Raw genomic sequence first — 22,558 nt, 5'->3', positions numbered from 1 at the left:
TTATTTATTTTTGTCTTTTAGCCATGTATTAGTTAACTTTTCCAGCCCCATAAGAGTCAACTTAAGGGATAGAGACTTGATTCTCATTTACTATAAAACCAGAGGGTTCAGCCCATGGCAGCTTGAGTAGGGCATCATGGTGCAAGAATGTATGGTGGAGAAAAGAGAAAAAATGAGTTCTAGCCCCAAGAATATGTCCCCACTGACCTACTTCCTATAGGCCCTGCCCTCCCATCTTTCACCATCTCCCAATAATGTCATCATGTTATGAACCCATCAAGGGATTAATCTACTGACTACATTACAGCTTTCATGATCTAATTGTTTCTGGAAACATCACAGATACACCCAAAGGTGTCCTCCACTAATCCCCTGTGTGGTTTTTAATCTAATCAAGTTGACAGTCAGAATTAGCACTCACAGGTAGCTGGACCTTTTTATGCCCAGACAAAGATGGATCAGGAACTTTGCTAGGTTTTAGACATTATACTGTAGAGAACTTGATACCAAGAGGAGCTTTGTGCATTGAAAACAAATTTTAATTGCTGCTTCCAAAATTTTTGGTTGTATGTAAAAGAGCTTCAGAGTTTAACATGTAGGCTCTTCTCTGGTAGTGACAGGAATTCTGAAGCATCAATTAAAGGGTGAGTTAGAACTCATCACCCAGGATACAGATAGGCTGAAAGAAAGGTTGAGATTATCCTAGGGGTTTTGAGTTCTTAACTGTGTATCAAATTATTAGCTGGTTTGATACAGTTTTGATTGTTCCATACTCTCCAGAAAGAAGAGTTTATTGGATGGAAATGGAAGCAGTTAGTAGTGGGGTCTTTTATTTTATTATTTTTTTGTGGCAAAATCTAGCCATCATCTCTATGAAATCCAATCTGGTCATGTGGTCTATCATAATCTGAATTGCCCTTGGGCTTTGAGATTGCCAGTGACTGTGTTTAATGCTTAGGTTGGAGTCCGCATCCAGAAGTTATAGCTCCAGAAAGAAGCACAGCAGTACACAGGTCACTTCTACAGGACAGGGTTAGCCAGGGGATTCTCACTGCCAGTGTGGCTGGAACAGATCACCCAGGGCTTGATTCCATTTTGTTGCTTTGCTTCCTAGCTGTGTTGCCACTGAGAGGAGGACAGGGAAATGGGGAGTGGCAGGGTCCCCCATCATACCTGCCTTCCTTTTTTAAAAGCTGTTTGCCTTTGGATGCATTTTAGGCATCATTATGTAGGAATTACTTTGGGCCACTTCCCTGGGTCGATCCCTTTGCCTTACCCTTCCATCCCTCATTGATCCTTGACTTGTCCATCCCATCAGTCTCTGAGAGCCTCCTGTATCCACAGTCATCAGTGATGTGAAACAAAGCATTCTTCCAGTCTTTAGACCTCATCTTGGCTTTGACATGTCACATGAGCAGAAAAAGTGTAGAGATGACTTTGCTCCCAGGTGGCAGTGTGAAGATCCGTTTGTGTATGGCCATTTCCCATTTCTCCTTATTTTCAAGTGTGATCTTCAAAGAGGAACAAATGGAGCATCCTCATCTTCTCCAAGCAACAAACACGTGCACAACCAGGCATAGCTGGCATATGCTGCTCTCGTGTTCATTTTTCTAAAAGAAGCATCTTAATCTTGGATTATCATGACCTATTATTTATTAAATATCTCATGTAGTAATAAATGTGAAGGTAATGGTTCTGTGGGAGAACAGATACCAGAATAGGACTCCTTGATTTGAAAAACACAAAAGCAGACCTCAGAGTGATATCTATGTTATGTGATGTGTTTGTTAAATGTATTTATTTAAATTACCTGCCATGATGAACTTATTTGAATTCTATGACATACTTGTTTTTGGAGTGTTGAATTACAGTATCAGAACTGGGTAATTTATTTATAGTGTGAGTGTTGTTGCTGTAGTCTTTTTTTTTTTTTGTTCAAATAATGTTAATACTTCTTTTAAAATTTTTTAAGTTTTTAAATTAAAATAAACACCATCTCCCCTTCCCCTTCTGCCTTTCAATTCCCTCCCTCCCTCACTACCTCTCAAATTCATGGCCTCTTTTTCTTTAATTAGTATTGTTACACACACATACTAACACACACACACACACACACATAGACACACACACAGACACAGACACACACACACAGACACACAGACACACAGACACACACACACACACACACACACACACACACACACACACACACACACAGAGCACCTACTGGGTCCATTTAGTGTTGCATGCATAGCCATGATTTCAGTGATGATAACGTGGTATTGGATAACTATTAAAGGGCTCATCAGTGTGGATGACAAATTTTCCCCTTCAGTTGTCTTTAGTTTCCTGTAGTTGTTTGTTTTTGGGGGGAGGGACTCGTGAGTTACCTCTTCCACAATAGCATATCTATTGGTGATGCCTTTGTTCAGGTCTTCTTTAGGCAACCATGTTGTTGAGGTATCATGTATAGCCGCTATCAGTTCTAGGAGACCCAATTTTACAGCAGACTTCATGGTCCTCCAGCTGTTACAGTATTTCTGCTCTCTTTACGGTGTTTCCTGAACCATGATGTGCATGTATCTAGTGGGATGGACACCCCATGATGGGTTGGTCTCTGCATTTTGATAGTCATGGTTTCTGGAATGGTCTCTGCATTCTAAATAGTTACACTTAGACCCACAGAGAAGAGTCGCTCTCAGCCCTCACCAAATAGCTCTTTTTATTCGCGTTTCATTTGTTATTCCTTGGGAGTTGTGGGGTGGAGATTATATAGACTTTTCTCTAGAGAACCCATGAATGCAGTTCAAGCACTAATTATTCCTCCCTGCTCTCCTTTTATTTTGTAAAGCATTATACTTGAATCTGGAAAGTAAGGCCACATTTTTGCCATCTCCCTCACTCCTTCATTAAGGTGAATATCTGCTTAGGCTGGCATTGTGCTGGGTATTTGGTGATAACCCTGGTTATTGTGCTTGTCAGTTTTCTTTAATGAGCAAACAGAATTCTTGTGATAGACCACAATCAATACCATCTTTAGAAAAATAGTTACTTTAAGCCAACACCAGCAAACTTGCTCAGGGATGGCTGCCCGTTTCATTTTATTAATACAGTTTTATTAGAATATACCTGCACTCAGTTATATAATGTCTACTTTCTATGTTACTTTCTTAAAGGCTTGATGGTCCACAGAACCTGGAGAAGTCATTGCCTCATCTTTAAGGCAAAGTTTATTAGCCTCTGGTTTAAAGTAGTACTTGAGAGCCATGTGTGATGGGGCCCAACTGTGATCCCAACACTTGTGAATCTGATGCAGGAATTTCAAGAGTTTGAGACCAGCCTGGGTTACCCGAAACCTTGTTATCAGTAAGCCAAAATTATATTTATTGCAAAAAGTGATATTATTTGACAGTGTGTTTAAAAGTTTCACAGACACTGAGGATTTTTTCATTGTTATTTTGAGTCAGGTCTTCACTCTGTAGCCCTGGTTAATCTGGTATTTACTGCATAGCCTAAAGTGTCCTCAAACTCACGGCAATTCTCCTGCCTCAAGTTCACGAGTGCTGATATTACAGGTATGAACCACCACATCTGGCTTCCAGATGTTGAGTTCTGAGGTTCAGTCCTTATCAGCATAATATCAAATTCGTGTTTGTCATAAAAGGATTTTATAACATTTAAAAATACTCTTTTGTTTTGTTAGAAGTTGTATTTGAAACAAATTTCTAGATTTCTTCATTCTGACTTATGAATTTAGTTCAATTTCAATTTAAAGATTTTTCTGAAAAAAACTTTTCTTCTTTTTATTAGATGTGGTAACCAGGTCAACCAATGGTAATTTTTCTTTAGCTCTTGAGGTATTTTCTCAATCTGTGGTTTTGGTGAAAATAGGCTTTGCTATTTTGACAGAAATTTGTTTTCTCCTTGAGGACCCACTTTTGGAGGTGTGACATGCATCATTCATGTTGCCGGTTGTCTTGCTATAGCTGGATTTCCTGCCACATGAAAGGAAAAAGACACTTAGAGATGGAGGTGGAACTTTACAATGGAAAGACAAGGACTTTCCCACTCAGCTTAGATTTTTCCTGCTTGTTCTAGCCAGAGTTCTGTTGCTGTGGTAACACCATGAACAAATACCACGAACAGGTTTATTCCAGCTTACAGTGTATAGTCCATCCATGAGGGGACTCATGGCAGGAACTTAGAGGCAGGAGATGAAGCAGAATCCATGGAGGAGTACTGCATACTGGTTTGCTCCCCATAGCTTGCTCTGCCTGCTTTGGTGTACAGTCTAGGACCACCTCCCCAGAGGTAGCACCATCCAATCTAATGGAGGCATTTTCTTAACTGATATCCTTTCTTCTCAGATGACCTGTTTGTGTCAAATTGACCAACCACTAACCAGGACACTGTTTTACATTGAAATGTAAATGTTCCTGGATGGCTGCAGGTGTTTTTGGGTTTTTTTTTTTTTTGTTTTTTGTTGTGTGTGTGTGTGTGTGTGTGTGTGTGTGTGTGTGTTCCCGGTCAAAACTGGGTGCTCAGGACATGCTTATTTGTCTGGTGGGCTTGGAGGTATCTTTTAGTATGGAACAGACATGCAGGGTGTGAGAAGTTGTGAGTTGCCAAGCCACTCCGTAATATGCAGGTTTTCTTCCATATTGATGTCAGTCTAGTATGCTGGCTGTTTGGATGACAGGAAGCTTCCATGCCCTCCTATCCTCTTCTCTTGCCCCTTTACCTCAGGGAGTGGCCAGCAGCAAGTGTTACAAAGGCTTCCTTAGGAAGGTGTTACAGGGAACCTTAGTTGCTTACCTAGTTGTTCTGCCAAGATCATCTTAGGTATGAAGGTTGTTAAAAGGAGCCTGTTCAACTCAGTGGCTCTAGGCAATACTTTCCCTAGTTTGGTTCACACAGCTCTATAGGTTTTCATCAGACGGGTGCAGAATATGTTAATGATTGGATGTTTCTGTAATCCTTTTTCTGTTACCATCTTTTGGAATGGTTTGACCTATGCATAGCAAATTGGAATGGTATAGATTGTGTTTACCTATAGCAAATTGTGTTTATCTATAGCAAATTGGAATGGTATAGATTGTGTGCTGGAGGTGGAGACAGTTCTAGAATGTCACTGCAGTGGCTCAGTGTGGTCCAAAGAGCCTGTTATCTGCATCACCATATGGCCTTGGGCAAAGTCCCCTCTTCACTTCTCTATACAATGAGTATAGTGGGTGCCCTGGCTCTCTGGCTGTTGTGAGGCGTTAGTGAATATAGAAAGTACATTGACCTCTGCTGGCACATGTAAATATGCAAGCATTAATCACTTAGTTGAGATAATTTAGTTGTCTTAGTTAGGGTTTCTATTGCTGTGAAGAGACAACAGGACCACAGCAAGTCTTATAAAGGAAAACATTTAATTGGGGCTGGCTTACAGTCTCAGAGGTTTAGTCCATTGTCATTGTGATGTGAAGCAAGGCAACATGCAGGCTGATGTGGTGCTGGAGAAGGAGCTGAGAGTTCTACATCTTGATTCTTAGGCAACAGAAATACTGGGCATAGCTTGAGCATATATGATACCCCAAAGCCAGCCCCACAATGACCCACTTCCTCCAACAAGGGTATACCTACTCCAGCAAGGCCACACCTCCTATGGACCAGGCATTCAAACTTATGAGTCTGTGGAGGTCATACTTATTCAAACCACCACAGTAGTGAAAGTTACCAAAGACTACTTGGCTAAGTTTAAGACTTAAGAACCGTTCTTAATTTGGATGCAGACTCTCTTGTTCATAACTAGACCAGTTAGTTACTTAAGCTGTCTGGCCATTGATTCCATAGGTGCAGATGGGGCTGGTAAAAATAATACTGTATTTTATTTACTTGGGCATATAGTTTTTCATAATTTAACATGTCTGAAGTTAAATTCTGTCTTATGATCCACAGGGTCATAGATTTTATGAAATATAGTTTCTACTTCATAAGGGTCTTCTCAGGGATAAAAAGGGGTGATTAATGGGAAATGATTAGTATAGTACCTATCACCTAGAAGCTACTTAGTAAATATTATGTCATCATCATCATCATCATCATCATTGTATTATGGGTTTTTGCATTATTCTGGAAGGAAAGGGAGAAAGCAAACACATCAATGGTTGGGGAGTTTTGTAGAAGAGCCCTGGCATAACCAGCATTACAGATGTTCAAGGCCCTTAGAAGAACCCCTGTGGTACCCAACTTGAGAAAGAGGGCAGAATTTTGAAACTCTTCAAACATCTCTGGGAGGCATCACAGTGTGGTGCTGTTGGTTTATATGAAGGAGTGTTGATGAAGTCTGTGCCAGGAGTCAACATCTGTGCTGAGGTGATATGTACAGGGCAAAACTGCCTCATTCATATACTCTGTCGTTTCTCTTTGGCATACAGTACCACCTCCTCCAAAAATGAGAATGCATGCATACAAAAAAGAAATGTATATACAAAAGGTAAAATGTGATGTTGTCTGACTTCTCGTGCCCAGGAAACACTAATAAGTTTGTTTTTGAACTCTGTAAAATTTGACATAATCTCTTTTGTTTGGGAAATACGGCCTGACCAGCCCTCCATTTGCCAGTACTAGAGGCTCTGTCTGTGCAGAGGTGGACAGCTTCGAGTCAACAGGAGCGTACTGCTTGCCTCATTGTGCAACAATGCTTTACTTAACATATCTTGAAGGGATGTCTTTCTAGTAATTCACAAGGTCTGGGTTTTGCAGGTCATTTTAAAGTAAATGCTGCCTGGCTTCGTGCAAGCAGCTGTCTGAATCACCGGGACTCTGGTGTGGAACACCTAATTCCCTTCTGTTGTTTACTGGCTTTCCAATTTTACCCCTGTGATCATAGTTGTAAAACCTAATTTCCAAGGGGTCTTGTGAATCCTATTAGTAGCTTTGTGTTATAATAGCAATTTTATATTGCATGGGTATTCATTTTCACTATTATGGAATAATCAAATCAGCACCTCTCTTATTATGCCGTTGAAATAGAAAATAATGGGACTGTAATGTAAAACTGCTAATGTGATGAAACTCGCTCATTGTGTTGGGGGGAAGAATGTCCTCCTTTCTTGTTCCAGCTCACTTGAAACTGTGATTGAGGAAGGAAATGGAAGGCATTTCTACATCTGTGATAAGGCCCTGCGAACATCCTTCGTTTGAATACGTAATTATCTTTTGATGGCTCTGGGTACTTGTGTGCACACCTGGAGGCTTTCTCCTGCCACAGTGGCCAGTGTGCTGGCAACAGGGTTGCTCTGTGGACTGGTTTTGTGCTGTGGTTTCTCTTTTAATCATGAGGAACACAGATGCCTCTTTGCTTGCAGAGGAACTGTGCCTTCTCCCTTGCTCATCAAGGCCTTCATCTACTTTGTTTTGTTGGGTTGTTGTTGTTGTTGTTGTTTTTTAAATCATGAAGAGCATATTTAGGCCACATCATTAGAGGCTACCACAGCCCCCCGAAGGTTTTGATTTGACAGGGATGTTGGGAGGCAGGTCAAGTGACTGCCTAATGAAGATGAATGAAGAAAATTGCCAGGACCAGGATCATGCAGGGGCTCCCAGCCCAGGTTGTTGGAAGTGTGATGGAATCTTATCGCTTCATTTATCAGTGTCATATTTGGGCTAAAAGTGAGCAGTATTGTTCTCATTTTCCCAGATGGATAGGTCAACTTTAATATTTACTGCTTGTGTAGGACATTTGTTTGATGTATTTCCATTAGCTAGGCAATAATAGAAAAGCAGTGGAGAGAGACATGAAACAGCTCCCTTCCTACTTGGTTGAAATACAGCACACACCAGTGTGTAACTACTGCCTGAAGTGCCATTGGTCCCCCCCCTTTGGCTGATGACGCGATTGTATATATTAAAGAGTCCCATGGAAATAATGGAAGCAGCATGAATATAACACATATTGAGAGCAGCTGGCAGGGTATAAATTGTGTTGTCTTTTGAATTTCATGATTTGGTCATATAATTGCTGAATTTCTCTTGGCTGTATATTCAATTCTTACTCTAATATCATATTTTAGAATGGGAGTAATGTACAGTGGATTGCTCCATCCTCTGGGATCTACCGTGGATCTCAAGAAACCTAAAATTTGAGAGAGAGAGAGCGCGCGAGCGAGTGAGAGCGAGCAAATTGTTTTCAGTAGCTGAATAATGTCGATTATTTTCTATGTATCTTTGTGGGAATGAATACCTTGTTACAAAAAGTATTTTCCCATATGTTTAGAATATATGAAAGATAAGACCCTCAATATTGAAAACGATAGCCTCAGTGAAAACAGCTAGCTCCCCATTTATCAGCCGATGTTCACATTTTGCAGTAATCTGGATGTTAGGGTATTATTTTATACCCTGGAACAAACCTAGCTCTTTGTGAAGTAGGTGTTGTCTTAAGTGCAAAGCAAACATCTTAGCCATATGTTTCTATAATTTAAATTAATTTGGTACAGTCATACTGTTAATCTTCAGTGACTTGTTGATTGGCATTTTGCAGACATATTTCTGGAAGGCTCCCAATGCCGTTTTCTGCAGCCTTTCTGGCAGTAGCAAAGAGCAACATTTCCACAAATTGGAATCTTGTACAGCACTGGGAAGCGAGCCAAGATTTAAATTAGACAATAACCCCTGCTCTCTATATAGCTCCCATTCTTCAGCTGTAGGCAGAGTGATTTGTTTAATACAGTCAGTCCTGTACCATATAATAGACTGATGTATGAGTCACTCCTTGGCAATGTGTGTTTCTTAAATTTATATAGATTGAACAACTGGTTGGTAATGTACTTAGTTACAGTGCTACAAACAATAACTATTAGCAGGGCTGAAACAGCCTGCAAGGGCCATGCTGGGGAGGTGTCTGTGAGGATCCTGAAGGATTGTGATTTTTAGAATGATTCTCCTTTTGAGGCTAAGAGACTCTATTTCATAAACACGAGTGTGCTTCTTTTATTATTTTTTTTTAAGTGAAGTAGCCATAAAACTTTTATGTTATAGTTTTCTGTTTCTCATTTTCCATTTGTTTAAAATTGAATTGGAGAACCTAATTTGCTTCAAAAATTAAAGTAAACATCAGTCTGCATTTGGGGCAAGACCATTTGGTTGTGGTTTTGCATGTATGCATGTACATGTCTAAACATTAGCTGTTTCTTCAAAGGGACATCAGTGTAGATGTGTATTTTGTCATGTTTTCCAGGTTGGACCGAGTCGCTGGCCCTAGCTGTTCTCATCATGAAAGAGACCTTTCTGAACAAAGATCTTTTCTTGAGAGAAGAGCTTGTAGTCCAAGTTCAGTTCATGTTTATTTAAAAGATTAAAATCATTAGATCAGATCTCACTTTTTTTTTTTGTCCAAAAGAAAATTGATTTTGCGTTCCATGAAAGTGGGGTCTGAAAGAGGATATTCAGGGACACACAAACAGGCGATGCCGAATTCTGTGTGTGCAGCTGAACAAAGCAATTCTGTTCTTACCACTGAGCATTTGCTGAGTCTGGGTGTGAAATTTTCTGAACAGAATTGTCACCTGTCTGATGAAAGCACTTCTTTTTAAGGCAAAAGGATCATTTTAATCTGAAATACTTTAATGCTTTTTTTGTTTTGTGTTTGGTTTTCGGGGGGGAGGGGCTTTTTTTTTTTAACCTCTGCCAACTGGAGCATTTATAAAATAACATATTCTGTAAATATTGAACAATACAAAGACATCTTTCATAACAGTTTATAGTATGTTGCCTGTGCTCAGTGAGAGCCAAGCAGTAGTTAGTGGCAAATGATATGCCAATCAAAACGTATTATTGCGAGTGTAACCTGGTGTAATGCAGCGTCTTATCTGGAAGTGTCAACTTGATAGAAGCCAACTCTTTGTCTTTTAGAGTTAAGCTCTTGTTTGCCCTCAGTTCATTCTGTCTCCCAAAGGCTCATTTGAATTGCATGAAGGATAATCTGCTTGACAGTTTTATACATTTAAACAATCTTGATTATATGGTATTTTACATGTTTTTTAAGCTCCTAGTTACTGTTTTACCTAGGCTTTTAAAGAAGTCTTTAGTCAGAAAAGAATGAGCGAAATCGATAGGTAGAATCCGATACCCCATGAACAGCATTCAGTGGAACTGGATAGGGGCTCTTCTCCAGGATGATCATTGATGGGGGGGGGGTGGCAATATGCTCAGGACTGCTTCTACTAAAACTCTAATGAATAAATGAAAGAAAACACAGTATCAGAGTTTCAATGTACCGGGTGAAGGTTGGAGGCAATCTTCTGCCCCTCAAGACTTAAATTGGATAATTTCTAGATGAGTTTTGGTTCGGGATCAAGTACCCTGCTGCAAGAATTTGGAGAGTATCTGTCTGTTAGCTGTCCTCTGGAAGGGCATGGGTGTGCACTCATGCTGTGGGTCGTTAAGAGCTAACCATCTGGTACCAGGCACACTGGCTCCAAATCCTGGACCTACCACAGGTTCATGTGCTAGGTGAGTTTTGAACAAGATGCTCCCCAGCCTCTTTTAGAATCTGCACCTGTACACAGGAGGGAAGGTAATACTTTTCCTCTAGGGTCAGCATCAAGGTGAGATAAACTGCAAGGTCTTTATGTGCTGCTGTTGCTGGCGTGTGTCTTTCCAACTCTAGTCTAGGCCTAGCGAGACCCGGAAAAGGGGCCCCGAGACACAACTTTGCTGCCTTCTTGTTTTTCATGGGCAAACTGCTAGGTGGTCATTATTGGGAAATCACATGACTGTTCTTAACCCTTGAAGGAAAGGAATGTGAAGAAATGGCATCAAGGAATCACACCTTGAGGTATTAAGGAGCAGGTAGGTAGGATCTGAACCCTTGCCCTTGAACTTGCAACCTGGAGGGCAGTAGGAACATAGTAGGGATATATTTCTTGTTTACTTACAAGAATGACATCTTCACAGAAGACCTGTTCACTTCCACTCAAGGAGGGTGCTGAGGACAGTGTAATAAGTGAGTTAATTAATACACAAAACTGTGTCACTTCTCCCCACTAGCACAGGACCAAGGTGGATGGCTTGTCTCAAGATAATATGCAAAGTGAAAACCACTGTCCTCTAGTGTCCCCCATTCAGGCTGCTGAAGTAACTGCATGGTGCTAGAGTGCTGAATAAATATTGATTGGTGGAGACGGAGCAAGTGATGTAACCAAATGCAAGTGAGTGCAGCTTACCGTGGACAGCATCTAAGTGCTGAGAGGAGTGGGGGTTTTAATTAGAGAAATGGACTTGATGGGAAATTTGAAGGGCAAGGAAAACAAAGGATGACCTAAGATGTATAAAACTCTTGAGATGACTACAGAAATAAAGGTAGGAAAGAGTAAAGAGAGGGCAGTGGTTCAGATCCACCACTGGTAATGGATAGACACACGGTGTATGGCCAGTGAATGTAACGGAAGTGTGCTTTTTGTCTGCTCAGAGTCATGGGTGTTGCTCTGGATATCTGTGAGGAGGCACAGAGGCTACTAGTTACTCTGGGATCTTAAATTTTTTTTTAGATTATGATATAATCACGTTGTTTCTTCCCTGTCCTCCCTCCAGCCCTCCCTCCAGCCCACCCTTCCCATGTGCCTCCCATTTGTGCTCTTTTCAATTCATTGCTGCATTTTTCTTTAATTGGTGTGTGTGTGTGTGTGTGTGTGTGTGTGTGTGTGTGTGTGTGTGTGTGTGTGTAACCTGCTCAGTCCATATAATGTTATTTTTATGTGTATGTGTATGTTTTCGTGGCTGACCATTGGATAGTAGATAACCCCCTATCTTGGGGAAAACTTTTGGTGAGGCCTCAGGAGATTTCCTCTTTCCCTCCTAACATGTCTGCTCACCCCATTCTTGTCCTGATTGTATTTAAGCAGTCATGCTGATGAGACTTCGTGGGTATTACTTTTGAAATTTCTAGGAGACATACTTGCACAGTAAACTCCCTGTTCTTCATGCTCCTAAATCTTCCCTCCCCCATTTCTGCAGGGATTCCTGTGCCTTATGTGCATGAGCTCTCGTGTAGATGTATGGGTTGAGTGGGGCTCTACAATTCTGCATTTTGATGGATTGTGGTTTTCTGTAATGGTCTTCATCTGTTGCAGAGAGAAGTTCCTTGATAAAGAGTGATGATTACAGTTAGAGACAGGTTCTCACTATGTAGCCCTGGAACTCATTCTATATATGAGGCTGATCTCAAATTCATAGAGATCTGCCTGCCCCTGCCTCCCAAGTGCTGGCATTAAATCTGTGACCATTTGTTAAGTGTCCACACCCAGCTTGAGTGGAAGAAGGAATGGAAGTCAGAGGGGTCACGCCTGCCTCTCAGCTTCTTAGGACCCAAAGTGAGATTCATCTTTCGCTCACTTTGAGTTCGGCAAGAACTAGTTTTGTGGCCTGGTCCAGATGCAAAGGGCCTGGAGACAGAACAGACCCAGCACCATAGAAAGAGGAGTGATCTTCCAGAAAAGAACAAGCCATACCTGCCACAAGTAACAAGCACATTTATTTGTCAAAATTAAAGAGTTCTTCAGGGAACTGGAAGAAGTGAAGTCAAAATTTTTCTTAAGAGTTGTGGGTGAATGGATCTTAGTGGGGATAGGATTATTAGTTAGAAAACATCTGTTTTTCTAATATATGAAACTCAGGGCATTCAATGTTGGTGAAGATGAATGTTTAACCAGCAGGTGTTCACAGGGAAATTACAGTATCTGCTGTATTAACATTGAACATCAAGGGTGGGGTGGGGACTGAGGAGCGGCCTGGCTAATTGTGTGCTGGCCGGGTTTTGAGAAGTAATTACCACTTTTCTTCCAGAGAGACTAGGAAAGTTTGCAGGAAGAAAGGTTTGGTTTCCAGAGGTGGAGACAAAGCCTGCCTGGATAAGAAGGCCTTTTCTGTAACTATGACAGGTTTGGGGAAGATGAGATGTCCAGCACATTTTCTTAGGAGAAGGGGTTTAGGAAGGACAGATGCGAGTGTTCAGGTTTGTCAAATATTTATAGCCACTTGTCTCTCTCTATTCTTGCCAGTAGGTAATGCTTCTCAGCTGATACTTGGTATAAAATGGGCTCTGTTGCTTTTCATCAGCAGTGTGTTTACCCATTTCTATTTTAACCTCTCCTGGGAATTCACCACGACTACTTTCATTTTATAGTTCAGTGTATGGACATACTGAATTCAAGTAAAAATTGTAGCTCTTCCCCCAAAGAGCTAGATTTTGGAAAGGAAGTAGGTGTGTGTGTGTGTGTGTGTGTGTGTGTGTGTGTGTGTGTGTGTGTATGTGTGTGTGTGTGTGTGTGTATGTGTAAGGATGCTTGTGTCTCTGTGTAAGTATGGGGTGTGGTCCTGTATGCATATGCATGAGGGTCTAAAGTACATTTCTAGACAGTCTCACATCTCTCACTTGGACTTTATTCTGTCGCTTTGTTGCTCTGAGACAGGACCCCTTCATGTGGCTCAGGCTGGCCTGGAACGCAGCAGTCCTCTAGCCATGATTGTGCACAGTTGTTCTGCAATGTCTGCTCCCAGGTATCTTTGTCTTAGTTTGAAGTCATTGGTTTCAGATACCTACTGGAGTGGGTCACATATTTGAGTGCTGAGTGGGCAAAGAGAAGCTGAGTTCAGTCTACTCAGTGTCTTACTTGCTGTACTTGTGAATATAAAGGTGGGAGAAGACCTACCTGTGACTGTCAAGGAGAAGACCCACCTGTTTCGCCTTCCGGGAAAAGTTGTTTTAATCTGATTGTTCACAGAAAATGAGCTAGGTGATCTTTTTTTGGTTCTCCCCTCCCCCAAGTCTGTCTCATGACTCATGAAAAGAAACTGGAAGTTGAGAGAGTCTGTGTTGAGGGGCAAAAATAAAGATGCTTTCATCATCCCACAAATCAGAAATAGAGACAAGGCCTTGTGTTGTCTGCTAACGTGGAGCCCAATCTGGCTGAACAGGAAAGGGAAGAGAATGCCTTTGTTCTGATTGGCTGTTGGCCGTAGGCTCCAGAATTGGTAGGAAAATTTAGTTTCTACACGAAAAGTTAAGGGATACATTTATTTGTAGTCTCAAGGATCACAGTAACAGTACCATCGAAAATTTCCCCCAAATGTTGCACAGTAATTTGATACTGAGATCCACTGTGCACATTTGTTTTGAGAGATGTGATTCAGTAGACCAGGAACAACTTTGGAGTCAGATTGCAAGGATCAGCCCTTCATATTGGAGTCCTCCTGGACCAGCTGCTTGCTTCTGCTCCTGGTTGCATGGTGCATTGCTCTGAACATGTGGTCATGGGTTCCTTCTTTCATGACAAGCTAGAAACCTTCAGAAAATTATAGTGGGATATTGAAACCTGTCAGGTCCTGGTCTTTGATGTGGAACTCCAACCAAAGTATCTCTGTTCTGCTTGCTGTCCCCAGGGATGGGCATACACTGTTAGTGACTCACAGGGTCTGCTGTTCATTGTGCAGGAAATACTTCTTTAGCACTTACACACATTTTACACAGTATGTTTAATACTGAAAGCAAAAGACTAAACAAGAAGAGACACAACTCCTTTGTGACGTTTATCATTTTATAATCGACGGGTGAGGCAAACAATCAGGCAACAATGCCTCAAATACATATAAAGTCACACCCCTGGAAGAGAAAGCAAGGCCACGTCCACTGACAATCAGCTCTTCATAAATGTGAGCTCTTGTTAGAAATAGCATACAGTAAGTCCTTTTCTGACAACATAGCTAAATTAAAAAAAAAAATCTCATTCCTTGAGCACAAATTTGAGAGCATGTCACAAGTCTTTAGTTGTGCAGGGAGACACTCAGGCCACCTAGGGGACATTTTTTAAAAAGCCAATTACATTCCAGTGTGGAGAAGCCTGGGTGTGGGAAAGAGAGCTGATTGTTAGATAGCCAGATGGAAGGCACAGTACCAAGCAGTGTAGGGCCTTGGAAGCAGAGGTGATGAGGTTGATAATATATGGGAGAAACTGGGGCTGGTGTCCTCTGTGAAGATGTTCATCCCAATGAGGAAGGGAGTTGGTGGTCAGTAGGCTGGGCATTACAATTACAGGGATGGGCATGACCAGGTCTCCAGTTTGGAAGGCTGCCTACAAAAGCAGACTAAGACAAGTATTCTGTAGCCATGTCATGGCAACTGGATATCTAGAAGGCCTACTGAGGAGAACAGTTGTGAAATACCTTAAACAGTATACCCTGCTTACACTTTCATCCCAGGTTTGCTCGAAGAGTATAAACCTTTTAAGGTTTTGAGATTATAAACAACTTTAAGGTTATTTATATTGCAGAGAGGGGGCAAGGGAGAAGGCTGGGGGAGAGGATGAGGAGAAAGAGGGGGGGTGAGGAAGGTATACATACAGGTGGGAAGGTTAATGTCAAAATACTGAGTGGTCACATTTGGGATGAAAAGGATTTTATGTTCCACCTCTTCAGTACTAACCATTTCTTATGGCACAATGGAATATCGTTTAGATGACAGCCAGAAAGACAGCTGTACTTGCAGTGGATCGGAAGAAGATAAACAGATCCAAAGGTGAGTTAGGATTGTCAGGTCCGTTACAAAGGAATGAAGGACCTAGGGATGTGGCACACACTCATAATTTCAGTGCTCAGGAGGCTGAGGCAAGGGAGTTAGGAATTCAAGGCCAGTCTAGGTTATATAGTGAGACTCTGTCTCAACGAACCAAACCCAACAACCAACAGACACCTAGGACTAAAGTCTATTTGTATCATCGGCAAAATGGAATCGCTTTATGTGCAGGAGTGAGAGGAAAAGGTTGCTTGTGGTTTGGATGAGATATTTAAAAGATAGTAATGGGTTGCTTGAGAGGAACATGCCCCAAACTGGAAAGAATAAGCTCTGTGTGGGCTGAGTGGGTGTGAGGTTGCAACCTAGTTCATTGAAAGTTTTGTAGACTGGCCAAGTCTTGCTGGCAAATGAGGCACAATGGGTTGAATTTCCAGAGTGTGTGTTAAGAGCAAAGGGGAGCCGGGTGGCGATGGTGCACACCTTTAATCCCAGCACTCAGGAGGATCCCAGAGGCAGACGGGTCTCTGTGATTTCAAGGCCAACCTGGGCTACAGAATGAGTTCCAGGAAAGGCACAAAGCTACACAGAGAAACCCTGTCTCTAAAAACCAAAAAAAAAAAAGGGGGGGGGGGGACTTTTCAAGAATACTGAGTGTCGACTTCCAAGTGAAAACATGTCTTCTAAACAGAGATGATTGAAAGTTCAGAGGAGGAAGGGGTCATTATTGAGATGGAGATGCAGGGGAAGGTGTCTATGCAATTTTCTAAGGAGCAGTTAATAGCTCTGCCGTTTTTATCCCCCTATACCTTTCTGTTGTTTAGAGACAGTGTCTTAACATTGGCACAGGCTGGTTTGGAACTTGGTGTGAAGCCTAAGCTGGCTTTGAACTCCTGGGAAACCTCTTGCCTCAGCCTTCTGAGTGCTGGGATTGCAAGGCAAGCCACCATGCCACACACTTGCTCTAACTTAAGATGGAATGGAATTGGGGTATTTTGATACACCAGAGGGAATGAAATGAGAAGTTGAGAATTGAGTTGATGGGGATGACTATAGACCCCGTAGGGTGATTGAGGCTGTAGGCCATTTCCCCTGGTGAAGGAAGAAAAGACAGTTGAAGACGTCATGTATGATGGCATGTGTGATCTGGACAGGAGGAGCTGAGATTTTGGTAATGAGATGGGTAGGAATTAGAGCCAGGAACCTTTGTGAAAGACAGAGGCCATTGAGGACTGAAGAAATGGGACAGTTACAAGGGTTGCTGGGTGTGGAGGAGACTCTGCTGAAATCAGAGACCTCATGATGAGGAAAGGGATACATTTTTTGGATACTGATCTCTTAGGATCAGTAAGTGTGTATGTGTGTGTGTGGGGTGGATATCTATTCACATGTATGTGATTTCATGAGAATCCATTTGCTCAATAATACAGTCAGCTGTCAATTTTAAGATTTTTATCTCTTTCTGGAACCAAGTAATATGCCAGCTTGAGCGCCCAATTTCTGTGTTTTGCTTTCCTGGGTGTGGTCTTTGTTTTTGTTTGTTTGTTTTGTTGTTTTTTTCCTTAAGTTGGCATTTTGTCTCCCAGTAAATTTTTTTTTCAAGTTCATGAAGGAATGAAACATGAAATCCAGATACTTATACTGTCTTCACAGTTAAAGTCATTACATGCTGTCAGTTCAGCGGCACGTCCTTGGGGCCATGATGCTCTTTGCTCCTAGCGTCTAGTTAGGGGGTGTAATAATAGGGAAAGTTACCTATTAACATGGTCTGGCATGATGAAAGAGAGAGGAAGAAAGATTGGAAGATTCTAAAGAAAGGCGAGTAACTGCCTATTTGAGCTAATGGAAGAGTTGGCTAGCACTGGACTAAGATGGTTGCTTGGTCCTCCAGAGGAGGCCACTGGTGGGAAAGCAGAGGTGTGTTGGGATGTGGGAAGAGGAGGAGGGTCAGATGGAGGATGTGGCTGAAGTTGAGGAGCTGTGAGATATATTCAAGAGCTGAAATAAATGCAAGCATACATATCCAGAGCAGTTCATATGCAGAAAGGACCACAGTGAGTTCCATCTGGAACTTGTCTACTAGAAGCTTTACCTTCTGTTTATTTTTTTTTCCCAGGAATAGGAAAAGATTCGATGTGGGTGAATTTTGTTCTTTTCCAACTTTCAGAAAGGAGACTTTCACTTGTAGTCATTCTTTATTTGCTTCCAAACATCATGGGCTTGTAGGAGTTCTCGTTGCTCCACAGATAAAACTGGCCATTTAAAAGTGACCAAACATTGCCAATCAAAACTCATTGCTTTGTGAGAAATGCTTCCAAATTCTGTTTAAAGTAACCTCAGATTTCTAGTTAACATTTTCATGTATTAACTTTCACTGTAAAATCCAGTCTGGGATCAGGGGTGTTTTTTGCTAGGTGCACATGCTTTTAATTTCAAACTATTCTTGTGTGAGGTGGCATGGATCCACATTGCCCTGTGAAATGCTGTGTTTCCTAGCTGTGAAAGACACCGGGAAGCTTGTGCTCACACATTATGATGGAGAAGACCTCCTTTCCTTCCTATGTATGGATGCTGTTTGTTTTTTATCCTGTGACTCAGCTGCTCTGGTAGCTTCTGAGCTATTGGTGATGGACAAGATGTGGAACAGAGGAGCAGACTTGGAGTCCCACTCTGCATTTGACCTCTGAAACCAACAATTCATGGGCTGTATAACCGTTGTCATGTGTCATTGGTGGGCAAGCTCTCTCACTAATCCCAGATGATAGATCTTCTGCTGAAGTGTGAGAAAATCAATTTGCCCATTTGGTCTTGGGGATTTTCCTTTGTAAAATTTTGACTCATGTTCTCTACTGAGACATTATTTATATGCTAAGGGCATAATGTTTATAATCTGTTTCCTTATCGGAATCAGGGTTCTGTGGTAGAAGTTCATATTTTCTTTATACCCAAACTTGTTTTGCCACAAGGGACCCTCTTGGTGCCCCAACAAAACTAGAACTGAGTATTTGCATGGTTTCTTGTGGGTCTGGTTTTGTGTGGATCTCTGTCTTGTTCTACAGTTCCCTGAGGGCAGTGGTCTCAGGTGCTTCCTTGTGTTTCTACTCTTTGCTTCTGTGATAGGACAGTGACCTCCACATCATGGTGTCTGGCAGGCACGCGTGTGTTGGTCTCCTTGTTCTTCGGGCTTGGTAGCACTCAGCATCTCTGCTCATTCTTGGTGTCCCTCTTAGTGGCAGGGATACCACCTACCTAGGCTTTCCTTCTGCATGTCTAGTCACTCTTCCCCCAGCTCCTCAACACTGAGTCCATGAACTCCAGGAGGTCACAGACGATCCCCTGAGGCTTCTGGGAAATCCCAGTTCTCAGCCTCACTTGTGTCTGAGGCTTCACAGAAGGCCCCGTCCCTGTGGGTCTTGCAAGAGTCCCACATGAAAAAGTGAATCTAGAACTTTCCTATGAACTGTAAACTTCTCTCAGCGCCTCAGTTCTGATGAGTTGAAAATGCGTCTGTCTTGGAGACCACGCCCCAGCTTCCTGTTTTGTTGAATGGCTTTGCCGCACAGCAGCTTTTGGAGCCCTAAACCTAGAAGTCTGGCTGGCAGTCCCTTCCCCACTCCCCCACCCCCTAACTGGGTCCCAGGCAACTCCGAGACAATCTCTGTGGTTCTTTCCCTTCTGTCTCATTTCACCCATGCACACTACCGTCCTCTGAACCCAGGCTCCATCATGGAACCTTCTGTTCCCTGCTCTCCGCCGGTCTACTTCACCTTCCACCCTGACGTCATGGCCCACTCTACAAGTGAAGTTACTCTCGTTCATTCATGCCCAATTGCTCTGTATTGACTGGGTTGGAACTCTTGCAAGTCAGCAGCCATCTTTTGGAGACTCTTATGTGTTGTCACTGGAGCGAGCTTCTTAGACTCTATGTGTTGTTGTCCTTCTTAGGAGGAAATGAAGGACAGTAAAATCTGTTGCTTTTGTCTTCAGGACTGGTGTTTACTTCCTTGCTTCCGGCTGGTGGAGATTAAGCATATCCTTTCTGGGAAGACCCACTGTAGACACATATTTTTCTGGTGATAGATAAGTGTTAATTTTAGAAGGCATAGAACAGAAAAGCAAAAGAGGGAAGAAATATATTATCACTTATGGCTTTGAATCTGCCTCTTGATTACATCATGACCGTTTTCTTCTGTCCTTCAGACCCTTTCAGAATGATTCAAAATAAATTTAACATACAGAAGACAGACATTTTTAGAGTGCTTGCTTAACTTTGATGGGAGATAACTCTTGGGAAAGAACTCTTCTAAGAGAGACTTCTTACAGAATCAGACTCTGCAAGGCTTGATGAACCTGAGGTTTTACTTAAAATATGTTACATTTGGTTTAGTGTCAAAAGCCATTTTTCTGCTTCAGTAACTGACTGCTTTCAGAACCTCCATGTTATTATCAGGAACTCCTATCATCACCTTTCTTGAGGCTAGTTTGTGGATGTCAGGCTCAGTTTTTGTCATAAATGCCACACTGTATATAGTTCCACGTGACCACATAAAACACAGGCTTTAGGTTCCCTCACTAGGAACAAAATCTCATCTTTTTGATGAAAGGTAACAATCCTGTATTTAAAAAATAGTTCATGGGCTGGAGACACAGCTCAGGAGTTAAGGGCCTTGTTGCTCTTCCAGGGGACCTAAGTTTGAGTTCCAGCACCCACTTTAGGCAGCTCACAGTCACCTGTAATTCTGCTTCCAGTGGATCCAATACCTTCCCTTGTCTTTGTACACACACACACACACACACACACACACACACACACACACACACGTAAAAATAAATCTCCAGACAAAACAAAAACCAGCTCTGTCTGATTTTTAACATCATTTAGCATCTTGCCTGACAATGAGGACATTGGAGCCTGAAGCTTTCATTTTCACTCTTGTTCCCAAAGGCACCTGTAGGGAGGTGTCAGCTGAGCTGGAGGCAACTGCAGTTCTCGGTGTCTTCCTCAAGTCTGGTGAAGACCTCTGACTTCTCTCTTTCCTCTTACCCTAAGAGGGGTCATCACCCGTGGAGAACCCCAAAGCCTTCTGTGGCAAACTTCCCAGTCACGTGCCTGTGTGATGTAGTTTTCAGTTGTGTGTTTTGATAGCCTCAGCTCTTTGTAATCTCGATACAGTCATCAAAACGTACAAGTGAAATGCCGTGGGCAGTCAGCGTTATCCCCAGGGCACGGTTGATCAGCAAGGGTGTATTTTCAGAGTGGCGTGTGTGGTAGCGTAGAAGGGAACAGCTTGTGGCCACTGCCAGATGGACATCCCTCATGGAATCTGTTACAAATCCCAGGGGTCCTATCGGACAGGCTTTACTTTCTTGATACGAAGGCAGCTGCTGTTCTTTAAAATATCATACCTCTAACTTATTTTTATTATGGCCAAAGAATTTTATAGTTTGGCTTTATAGATGATTTCAACTTTTCCCTCAGTTACTAACCAGCATCATGGAATGTGCAATCACTTTTCTTATGTGCCGTGTGTGTGTGTGTGTGTGTGTGTGTGTGTGTGTGTGTGTGTATTCCTCCACTAGTCACTAGAAGAAAAAATAATTCCTTTTGTTAGGAATGAGTGGTCACTGCACGCGTTACAGAAGAATGGTTCTAAACAAGGAACAAACCTTTTATGTAAGAGCCAAGGAGCTTGCCAGGCAGGAATTTCCTCCCAAATATGTTTCTATGTAGCCGTAATATAATAGAGATGGTATTACAGCAATTTAAAAGTGGTGTTCATAGTCTTGAGCTCAAATGCAGTATCACCCATAGCCTCCAGTGATTGTTTCATGCTTTTCCTGTGTTTTTCTTTCTTTGGCCGCTTCTGCACCGACAGCTTACTTCAGGTTGCCCCTGTCCAGTCCTGTCACTCTTCTGGAAGAGAATTGAGTTTTTGCTGAAGTGAGTACATTTGATAGGTGACTTAGGAAGAGCTGCTCACAGATTGCTGGGTAATCACATCCTTTGGATTCATGGAAAGAAATGTGAAGGTAATCTTGAATGTATTAGTGTGTAGTGCCCCGGACCCCTAGAAGAAAAAGCCCTTATTTAGGAATACTTAATTTCACGGTTGTTTATACAAAATGCCGAAATAAATTTGAGCTGTGTACTAGATTAACACTGTACAACTTGGCCAAATTTCATTATTTGTCTTCAAGATGAAAGCCAGTGACCCTGCTTTGAAGAGATTTTATTTTTATAGTTATGTTTAAGAAATGATTAGCCTCATGCTCAAACTACTTTTCAAAAAGTCTACCTTTAAAAATAAATACAAGATATAAAATCTTAACTTAGATATTTGGGAATGGTTGATTGAGGGGTTGTGATTGCCCCCATCTGCTCTAAGACCATATCAGAAGTGGATTTATTGTCTCATGTGAGCCCTCCCGACTAAAACGTTTTAGACAAACAAACATCCGTGGTCCAGAAGAGAACGGTGATAATGAGAAGGCAGTGCCATCATCTATCCGGTTAAAAAAAGGTGTTCTTCTAGGACTTGAGTCATCAAAAAACTACAGGAAGATGTATGGAACCGTGGCATTCTTGTGGTGTGTGTGAAGGAGGTTCCTCAACTACGCAGTGGAACCCTGGTCTGATAGCTTTCTGACCAGAGTGGTACCTGTGCTTGCCCAGATTCTGAAAATTTGTGAGCCAAGTATCGGAGTCTTGCTCTCAGAAGTCATGGCCTTGAATTATAGACATTCTTGGACCTGGTGTAATCCTGCTGGGCTTAAATGATTAGACATCGTTCTATATTCTATATGCTTGTGAGCTTGTCATTGAAGGTTTTTTTTTGTTTTGTTTTGTTTTGTTTTTTGTTTTTTTGTTTTTGTTTTTTTTTTTCAGTTAAGGAAGCCTTAGATCTTTGGTTTATCAGATGTGATTAAGTCTGGAGAATAAACACACTGAGTCACTTAAAATATTTCATGAAGGATTTATGGGCTTATTGATCTTCTGGGGAAAAT

The 22,558-nt window shown here is 41.9% G+C and overlaps 1 protein-coding gene across 3 annotated transcripts in view; it reads left to right on the top strand.

Moving 5' to 3' along the window:
* Tox3 (TOX high mobility group box family member 3) overlaps positions 1-22,558 on the top strand; it is a 99,783-nt gene that overhangs the window by 35,952 nt on the left and 41,273 nt on the right. The window contains exon 1 of one of the 3 annotated variants that reach the window (XM_036188802.1): positions 21,551-21,583. The exons of the other annotated variants lie outside the window; for them this stretch is intronic. Within the exon in view, the coding sequence (XP_036044695.1) occupies positions 21,566-21,583 (18 nt within the window). The 5' untranslated portion in view covers positions 21,551-21,565. Of the gene's footprint in view, positions 1-21,550; positions 21,584-22,558 lie in introns of those variants that run through there. 3 annotated transcript variants of the gene reach the window in all.

Source organism: Onychomys torridus, chromosome 5, assembly GCF_903995425.1.
Source record: "Onychomys torridus chromosome 5, mOncTor1.1, whole genome shotgun sequence".
In the NCBI taxonomy this organism is placed as follows: Eukaryota; Metazoa; Chordata; class Mammalia; order Rodentia; family Cricetidae; genus Onychomys; species Onychomys torridus.
The sequence above is the reverse complement of the archived record's forward strand: the minus strand, read 5'-3'. Positions and strand labels throughout refer to the sequence as shown.